Source organism: Galeopterus variegatus, unplaced genomic scaffold, assembly GCF_000696425.1.
Source record: "Galeopterus variegatus unplaced genomic scaffold, G_variegatus-3.0.2 Scaffold5566, whole genome shotgun sequence".
Lineage (NCBI taxonomy): Eukaryota > Metazoa > Chordata > Mammalia > Dermoptera > Cynocephalidae > Galeopterus > Galeopterus variegatus.
In genome coordinates, this window is record NW_007731677.1 from 136,624 (window position 1) to 146,348 (window position 9,725).

A 9,725-nucleotide genomic window follows, 5' to 3' on the forward strand; every position below is an offset into this window, starting at 1 on the left:
GGTGCAAGCCCAAGGTAGGGAGACTTACAGAATAGGAGCCAAGAGCACTGGCTCTCAGGCAGAAATACTCATACCAGGGCTTCAAGCTGAGCTCCCACCCTTTACAAATCACTTCATCTCTCTGAGTCTCTGCTTCTCTATCTGTGAAGTAGAGTTGCAAAGTAAAGGTGGCTTTCTCACCAATTGTGTAAGAATTAAGTGTGAAAAAGGACATAATGTTGTACAGTGCTGGCATGGGGTCAGCACTCAGTAAATGACATATTGTTAGTATCACTAGGAATCAGGTTCTGTATCCACCCTCCAGACCAAACAGACTGAATCAATCAGGACCCTCCCATCACCCCTGGCTGCCTCTTGGCCTTGGTCAGCATGGTTGAGTCAGTGGATGCAGGGCACCAGAGGACAGGGAAGGGCTAGAAATGAATGGCCTAGAAAAGGGAAGATGTGGGGGCAGCCAGAGAGCTGCTCAGATAGCTGTAGAGCCATCATGCAGAAGAGGGGACACTTAACCTCATGTGCTGTGGTGGGTATGGCCAGCAGGAGGCAGAGCAAAAGAGCAAGGGCAAGCAAGCTGGTGGGGCAGGACAAGCCAAGGGCCGTTCAGCTTCAGTCCCCTCTGGGTAGCCCAAGTAAAACAGTAGCGTACCACAGAGAGAAGCTTGAGAGGTTGCAGTTCACCTGCAGTGTGTGGACTTCAACCTTCTTGTCCCTTCTTTAAAAGTAACAATCCTCAACCATTACTGGCTGCTTTTGAAAATGTGAACATAATGACTTTATTGCTATAAAAAACACATATGCTTATTATCTTAAAATTCAGGAAATATGGACAGGTACAAAGATGTGCACAATATCATCCAAAATCCCACTTGCTCATTACCAGTACATTTTTTGAATGGTAGTATGTTATCACTCTAACCCAGTTAGTACCCTGAATCAAGCAGATAGGGGAGGTGGTAGATTACCTTCTACAGTGCTATCATATACTAAGTTATTAGCTAGTAGAATCTTGTCAATTGTTCCAGGTGGGAAGTACTCAAAATTCTTATTTTTAATGTATTTTTACTATCCTCAAATAAACTACTGATGTCTGTAGCCCAGACATGGCACATCTGTCTGATGTAAGAGCCCCCATCCTCCAGTAATAGCATGTAAACTACAGACTTTGGAATGGACAGTGCCCTGAAGTTCCTGCCTCCAGGGTTTCCTGACCAGTCCCTGAGGACTACCTATTCCTACTCCCATCTTTCCTCATCCTCAGGCGCAGTAACAGTATCTCCAAGTCCCCTGGCCCCAGCTCCCCAAAGGAGCCTCTACTGCTCAGCCGTGACATTAGCCGGTCGGAATCCCTCCGCTGTTCCAGCAGCTACTCACAGCAGATCTTCCGGCCATGTGACCTGACCCATGGGGAGGTCCTCGGGAAGGGCTTCTTTGGGCAGGCCATCAAGGTGAGCACAGGCAGCAGCTGCTTTACTCTTCTGCCCCCCTCCCCCCTTACCTTTCAGGGAGTTTTCATCAATGGCCTCAGCCCACACTCCATAGGACAGCAAGCCTCCTTCCTCTTCCTGGCTGTGGATGATGGTGTGACGGGGCCCCCTACACCCCACTCAGGCCACCCAAGGGCAATACTGCTGTTACAGTCTTACCTTTCAGGGAGTTTTCATCAATGGCCTCAGCCCACACTCCATAGGACAGCAAGCCTCCTTCCTCTTCCTGGCTGTGGATGGTGGTGTGACGGGGCCCCCTACACCCCACTCAGGCCACCCAAGGGCAATACTGCTGTTACAGTGAGCTTGTGGACCTGGAGACCTGGGTTGGGATGAGCTGTGCCTCCAGTCAGTGGGTATTTGTTAGGCACCCATAGGTCTCAGTGCCGGGCAACGAGCACGTGGGGGAGTGGCTCCTGCCGCCCTGGTGAACAGTCTCAGGGACTAACCTCTCTCTCTCTCTCTCTCTCCTCCTCCTCCTCCTCCTCTGCTGAGAGCTGGGAGGGGGGGTCAGGTAAGCCATGTATCTAAGCTTGTGGGGCAGTGGGGCTGGAGAGCTCACCCCTGACCCACCCAGCTCCCTGGCGCATGTCTGTGGCACTGATCCTGCTGCCCCCAGACTTCTGTTCACCTGAGGAACTTATTCCTGTGCCAAATGACCAGAGCCCCTGCTTGGCTTGGCAGTGTTCCCTCCTGCCTCTTTCCCCACTTCCCTTTTCTGGAGTCTCGCCTCTCCTCTGTGCATGCCCAGCTCTCTGGGGAAGAGGATACGCTTCCTTCTGAGTTCCCTGATGCCCTGTGCTGTGTCTTCTACACATGAACTCTGTCTGTTTGATACAGCTGAGTATGTCCTCCAAGGGCCGGGATGGCCAGTGGCATAGATTTTCACAAACAGTTCTCAGAACTGCCTCTACTCTCTACTCCATTAACAGTCACCCTCCCTGTAGGTGACACACAAAGCCACAGGGAAAGTAATGGTCATGAAGGAGTTAATTCGATGTGATGAGGAGACACAGAAGACTTTTCTGACTGAGGTAAGAAGGTGAGATGAGGAGGTTGGGAGTTTGGTGTCACCAAGGGAGGACCTTACAAATAATGGTTTTAAGAGGAAACTCAGTTTGGAATCACTGTCTTAAGGACTGAGCAGAAAAGAGCTCTGTAGGAACATCCCTACCCCCTCTAAATTATGGCATAATTATGTGTTCAATGAACACTTACTAAAGACAGTACAAGCTGGTTATAAGGGATGTGGTCACAAATGAGATATGGTTCAGTGGAGCTCTCAGATTAGGGGGTGGTGGACATGAAAACAGACCAATTAGTACAACTCGATGTTATAATCACCACATGAACACCCTGCTAAGAGAGCCTGGAGTGGAGGTTCCCAGAGAACTAATACCTCTTGATCATTTACACAGTTCTCAATGCCTCTCCCAAATTGCTCTGTGAGCAACTTCATTTGGGTATGCCTGTCATCCAGATGTTACCCTTCAGGCCTTTGTTTCATTCCTGGGCTCTCCTGCTCCAGTTCCCCCAATGCAGTTTCTAGAAAGGCAGAATCCCAAGGGTGAAGCCTGCAAGGTCCCCATCCCTGTGGTGGTGGTCTTCCCTCACCCTGATCCTAGGGCCCTGTGATAGCACATGAGACAGGAGGTAGGAAATGCAGTCAAGCTGACTCTGTGGAGGGAAGGGGTGAGGATGACATAGTGGGAAGTTAACCATCCACCCTCCTTGGCATCCCTCACCACCAGGTGAAAGTGATGCGTAGCCTGGACCACCCCAATGTGCTCAAGTTCATTGGTGTGCTCTACAAGGACAAGAAGCTGAACCTACTGACAGAGTACATTGAGGGGGGTACACTGAAGGACTTTCTGCGCAGTGTGGTGAGCATACCACCCCAGAGTCACTAAGAACTTAGTGGGTTGTCAGTGGGACACCTATACCACCACTACCCTGGAACCTTGAAAGCCAGAGAGGCTCTGCTTTGCCCCCAAAGGACCATGCTGGGTGGGAGTGGGCACTGACAGGGAGGCTTTACCAGCAGACTGTGCTGACCCCCGGGGCCTAGACCACAAGTGGGACAGAGCCCGACAGCCTCTGATGGGAATTTCTCCATCCTGCAGGACCCGTGCCCTTGGCAGCAGAAGGTCAGGTTTGCTAAAGGCATCGCCTCTGGAATGGTGAGTCCCGCCAACAACTCTGTCAGCTGGGCAAGAGTAGGGAGAGATGCGAGGATTGTGGTCTGTGTTGGAAGGCAGAGACCCCATCGTGGGCAACTCATGTGGGCTGGGTTATTCAGCAGCTATTTATTGAGTTTCCCTCTGCGTCAGTGAAATTGCCCCCAGCCAACAGTTCTCAACCCTATTCTCAAAAAATTCCAAGTCTCTAAGGGCAAACAGGGCATGGACAAGGCAAACCAGAGANTGGGCAGGCCATCAAGGTGAGCACAGGCAGCAGCTGCTTTACTCTTCTGCCCCCCTCCCCCCCTTACCTTTCAGGGAGTTTTCATCAATGGCCTCAGCCCACACTCCATAGGACAGCAAGCCTCCTTCCTCTTCCTGGCTGTGGATGATGGTGTGACGGGGCCCCCTACACCCCACTCAGGCCACCCAAGGGCAATACTGCTGTTACAGTGAGCTTGTGGACCTGGAGACCTGGGTTGGGATGAGCTGTGCCTCCAGTCAGTGGGTATTTGTTAGGCACCCATAGGTCTCAGTGCCGGGCAACGAGCACGTGGGGGAGTGGCTCCTGCCGCCCTGGTGAACAGTCTCAGGGACTAACCTCTCTCTCTCTCTCTCTCTCCTCCTCCTCCTCCTCCTCTGCTGAGAGCTGGGAGGGGGGGTCAGGTAAGCCATGTATCTAAGCTTGTGGGGCAGTGGGGCTGGAGAGCTCACCCCTGACCCACCCAGCTCCCTGGCGCATGTCTGTGGCACTGATCCTGCTGCCCCCAGACTTCTGTTCACCTGAGGAACTTATTCCTGTGCCAAATGACCAGAGCCCCTGCTTGGCTTGGCAGTGTTCCCTCCTGCCTCTTTCCCCACTTCCCTTTTCTGGAGTCTCGCCTCTCCTCTGTGCATGCCCAGCTCTCTGGGGAAGAGGATACGCTTCCTTCTGAGTTCCCTGATGCCCTGTGCTGTGTCTTCTACACATGAACTCTGTCTGTTTGATACAGCTGAGTATGTCCTCCAAGGGCCGGGATGGCCAGTGGCATAGATTTTCACAAACAGTTCTCAGAACTGCCTCTACTCTCTACTCCATTAACAGTCACCCTCCCTGTAGGTGACACACAAAGCCACAGGGAAAGTAATGGTCATGAAGGAGTTAATTCGATGTGATGAGGAGACACAGAAGACTTTTCTGACTGAGGTAAGAAGGTGAGATGAGGAGGTTGGGAGTTTGGTGTCACCAAGGGAGGACCTTACAAATAATGGTTTTAAGAGGAAACTCAGTTTGGAATCACTGTCTTAAGGACTGAGCAGAAAAGAGCTCTGTAGGAACATCCCTACCCCCTCTAAATTATGGCATAATTATGTGTTCAATGAACACTTACTAAAGACAGTACAAGCTGGTTATAAGGGATGTGGTCACAAATGAGATATGGTTCAGTGGAGCTCTCAGATTAGGGGGTGGTGGACATGAAAACAGACCAATTAGTACAACTCGATGTTATAATCACCACATGAACACCCTGCTAAGAGAGCCTGGAGTGGAGGTTCCCAGAGAACTAATACCTCTTGATCATTTACACAGTTCTCAATGCCTCTCCCAAATTGCTCTGTGAGCAACTTCATTTGGGTATGCCTGTCGTCCAGATGTTACCCTTCAGGCCTTTGTTTCATTCCTGGGCTCTCCTGCTCCAGTTCCCCCAATGCAGTTTCTAGAAAGGCAGAATCCCAAGGGTGAAGCCTGCAAGGTCCCCATCCCTGTGGTGGTGGTCTTCCCTCACCCTGATCCTAGGGCCCTGTGATAGCACATGAGACAGGAGGTAGGAAATGCAGTCAAGCTGACTCTGTGGAGGGAAGGGGTGAGGATGACATAGTGGGAAGTTAACCATCCACCCTCCTTGGCATCCCTCACCACCAGGTGAAAGTGATGCGTAGCCTGGACCACCCCAATGTGCTCAAGTTCATTGGTGTGCTCTACAAGGACAAGAAGCTGAACCTACTGACAGAGTACATTGAGGGGGGTACACTGAAGGACTTTCTGCGCAGTGTGGTGAGCATACCACCCCAGAGTCACTAAGAACTTAGTGGGTTGTCAGTGGGACACCTATACCACCACTACCCTGGAACCTTGAAAGCCAGAGAGGCTCTGCTTTGCCCCCAAAGGACCATGCTGGGTGGGAGTGGGCACTGACAGGGAGGCTTTACCAGCAGACTGTGCTGACCCCCGGGGCCTAGACCACAAGTGGGACAGAGCCCGACAGCCTCTGATGGGAATTTCTCCATCCTGCAGGACCCGTGCCCTTGGCAGCAGAAGGTCAGGTTTGCTAAAGGCATCGCCTCTGGAATGGTGAGTCCCGCCAACAACTCTGTCAGCTGGGCAAGAGTAGGGAGAGATGCGAGGATTGTGGTCTGTGTTGGAAGGCAGAGACCCCATTGTGGGCAACTCATGTGGGCTGGGTTATTCAGCAGCTATTTATTGAGTTTCCCTCTGCGTCAGTGAAATTGCCCCCAGCCAACAGTTCTCAACCCTATTCTCAAAAAATTCCAAGTCTCTAAGGGCAAACAGGGCATGGACAAGGCAAACCAGAGAGGCACACCATAGCACAAGGTGGCCTGGCCTTGCTGTCACAAAGGTGTCCAGGTGCTGAGGACCCTTGGAGCAAGCAGAGCACCTCACTGCCTGAAATCAGAGAAGGGGAAATGAGTTCTAGTTGAGCCCTGAAGGATAAACCAGAATTGGATAAAGGTTCTTGTTGGCAGAGAGGCCCCAAGGTTGAAGTGATGGTAGCAGCAAAGACCTGGGAGGAGAAAGAGGGAAACAGTCTGTTTTACCTGGAAACAAATCCTTCCAATAATAGCAATAACAACAGCTGACAAGTACTGAGTACTTTCTATATGGCAGGCACTGAGCTGAGGGATAACATTCATAAGTGTATTTATTCCTCACGACAACCCTGCTTTCCAGATAAGCTGAGGCTAGGAAGGGACAGAACTGGTATCCTGGGCTAGTCAGTCTGACCCCCAAGCCTGAGATTTTTTACTTCTGTTCTTCATGTGGAGTCCATGAAGACAGTATTAGTCTGGAACAGTAAACTGGAGATAGATTAAATTCCCTGTGATTCAAGCTAAGCAGTCTGGACTGTATTTAGGAAGTCAAAAAGACAGATGTAAAAGATTTTTAAGCGAGAGAGTTTCATGACCAGAACTGTGCTTTTCTGAAGGTGAGTCTGGTATGGTCAGTAGGTTGGGGTGGAGTTGGGAGAGTCTCAGGGCAGAAAGGCCTGGGTAGGGGCTTACAAAACATTTTAGGTTTCTGAATTAAGGTAGTGGCTATGGGGGTGGGTGGCTGGGAGGCAGGGTGAAATCAGAATGGAGGGACTGTTTAGCAGTGAGGAGTCGGGGGAGGAGGAGTTGGGTGGCTTGAGGTGCCTTGAATGGTGGTTTCACTTACCAGACTTTTGGGGGTGGCAGTGATAGTTGAGAACAGGTTTGGGAAAAGCCAGGATTGGTGCCTGCTGCAACTGATATGGTAGCAGAACCTCCCAACATCTCCTGGGCAGGAAGCTGCCTCCTCGAGGCTGGAGCTTGGAGAGAGGCTGCTGGTCACCTAGTTATCTGCAGAGAAGGGGCAGCTGGAGCTATGGGACAGAAGAGGCTTCTCTGTGGTTGGTGGGAATCAGCATGTGAAGAGAAGATGGCATTGAGGAAACTGGAAAGAAAAACCAAGCACACAGGAGTCTCAGGAGCAGGTAGCATGGGAGAGACATAGACAGCCTTTGAGGAGGGGATCTGCAGGCAGGCAGACCACAAGCTACAGTGATTCGGGAAAAGCTCCCTGGTTGTATTGGCCTGGGTGTGTGAGTAGCTTTGGGAGCCTGGGAGCCTAGGAGCCTAGGAGATAGAAGCTGTATTGCAGGGGGCTGGGGAGAGAGGAGTAGCTCCTTCAACATTGCAGGGGAAGAGAAGGAAAAAGGGTGACGAGAGCTAGAGGTAGAGGCCTGGAGAGGGATAACAGTAAGCACAAACTTGTCTAGAAACATTTGGGTAGGAAGAGAGAGAGGAAGTGTAGACAGAGAATGAGAGAGGTGAATGTCAGGAATACAGAGCTAACTAGACCAGGAGGAGGTCACTTCTTCCCTATCGCAGGCAGGAAGGATCCAAGATGGCTGAATCCAGAGGTTGGGGGAGGGGGGAGAGGAGAAGGGCACAGTGCATCTTAGGGTGCTCATTTCAGATGACTTGGATCTAGGTAAAATGGGTAGAGGTGATGAGGGGCTACAGGGGCCAGGGCCCAGTGGGGTTGGGGGCTTCAGGAGAGAGCAGCAAGGGCTTAGACCAGCCACTGGGCTGGCAGTTGGTGAACAAAAGGTTGGGCAGGAGATGGCAGCAGGGAGGGAAAGGAAGCCCAGGCAGCCTTCAGCTTTCTGTTGGTGTTGGGACTGAGGGAGTGGCTATAGGAGGGCCTGGGCCTGGTTGTCCAAGTTGGCTTCTGAAGCTGGGCGGGGATAGCCTGGGAGAAGAGCAGGTTCTGTGGCACCAATTCTGGAGTCAGGGTCTGGTTGATTTTCTGGCCCTTTGGCCTCAGTTCGTGCTTCTGTTGCAGGCCTATTTGCACTCCATGTGCATCATCCACCGGGATCTGAACTCGCACAACTGCCTCATCAAGTTGGTAAGTCCAGTAGCTCTAAGCCTGGCATAGGCTTCCCTGGGGGCAGCCTTCCTGGCTTCCTTGTCCCAAGGAGGCTAACTGTCCCCTCTGGGCCTTAGGCCAGAGGTGTCGCCTGGGGATTCCTATCTTGTTCTTCCTGCTGCCTCCATTCCCTCCTCTGGTTTTTAAGAGCTCCCAGACACATGCAGACACAATTCTGTCTCCTCAGTAGCAGCCTTTGAAATCATTTGGTTAGAAGGAACTTCAGAAGTTCCTTAACTGTTGAAAGAAACAGACGGGACCCGAGCTGACGGTTCACCAGAGAAGTTCCGCTTTATTCAGGGACTGCGCCTACATTTATAGGGAGCCACGTTCCGGGACTGGGTAGGAGGTGGACGGGGCAGCAGCTGATTGGCCAGGACTGGGCGGGAGGTGAGTCTAGACCTGTGACTGGTGGGGTTTTGGTGCCGGCAGGCTGGCTTACTGCAGAAGAGAAGCTGGAAGGGCGCCATATTGCCAGGGAGTGCCCCCGTTCAGGTGCCCATGAAAGGGAAATCGGGTGCCTGTGGAATCCCTACATTCCTCCCTTTTTCCTCTTTTGCGGGGGTTGGGTCATCGAAATCATCGAGCTACTTCCTGCTGGAGAGGGGCGTAGTGGGGGAGAGGAATTGAGGGAGGATAAGAGACCCTCTATTAGGCCCCAAAGGAGAGTGGAGAATAAGGTGATCTCAAGGGGGGAGAAGTCCATGAACGTTCCCTGGAGCCACAGGTCGGTTATTTGTTGTTCCTAGTGCGTGTGGGAAGTGCCGTGGCCAATGCCTCTAGGAACAGGGACCATTGGTGGTGTAGATCCATCTTAACAACGCGTTAGCCGATCCGTTGAAGAGCAGGTAGGGTCTTCTGTGGCCAGTAGTTGGTAATTCCTGAGTAAAAGCTTGTTAAAAGTCTGGTTAGAGATTTTGCCAACTTGAGTTTGGATAAATTTTACAATACAAGACAAGAAAAGACAGGCCATGAATATAACAGTTAAAGGTCCTAGAATTGGCCATACCCAGGTAAGAAGTGGATTTTGAAAGATAGAGGAAAAAGAGTCGGGGTGGACGGCAGCTCGAAGGTCTGAGGCTAAATTAGTGAGCTTAACAACATTGGTTTCTACTACCCCAGATAAGGGAGTAGTTTGGTGGTCTTACCTTGCCCCATTATATAAGTTTCTCGTACTGTGAATCTCCAGACATATGAGGATTTAGAGGCACCTACTAGGGACAGTGAGAGAAACAGGATGATGTTAATGGGAGTGGTCATTGTTCCTGTACTGGAGAGAGACTTGGGAGTCAGGATAAGCGGAGCTTTAGGGGGTCAGAGGGGTGAGGAGTGCAGGCAAATGTTTTAGTTTCTTGAAAGGGTGTGTCCTGAACTTGCAGGTCACGC

The 9,725-nt window shown here is 51.4% G+C and overlaps 1 protein-coding gene across 1 annotated transcript in view; it reads left to right on the forward strand.

The window, feature by feature from the left end:
* Positions 1–8,318, forward strand: part of LIMK2 (LIM domain kinase 2) — a gene marked incomplete at its 3' end in the record, with an annotated part of 52,412 nt that extends 44,094 nt beyond the window's left edge. Inside the window, exons 8-12 of the mRNA XM_008589649.1 lie at positions 1,259–1,445; positions 2,432–2,518; positions 3,236–3,367; positions 3,608–3,664; positions 8,253–8,318. Coding sequence (XP_008587871.1) covers positions 1,259–1,445; positions 2,432–2,518; positions 3,236–3,367; positions 3,608–3,664; positions 8,253–8,318 — 529 coding nt within the window. The remainder of the gene's footprint in view (positions 1–1,258; positions 1,446–2,431; positions 2,519–3,235; positions 3,368–3,607; positions 3,665–8,252) is intronic.
* Between the last annotated feature and the right edge of the window lie 1,407 nt (positions 8,319–9,725).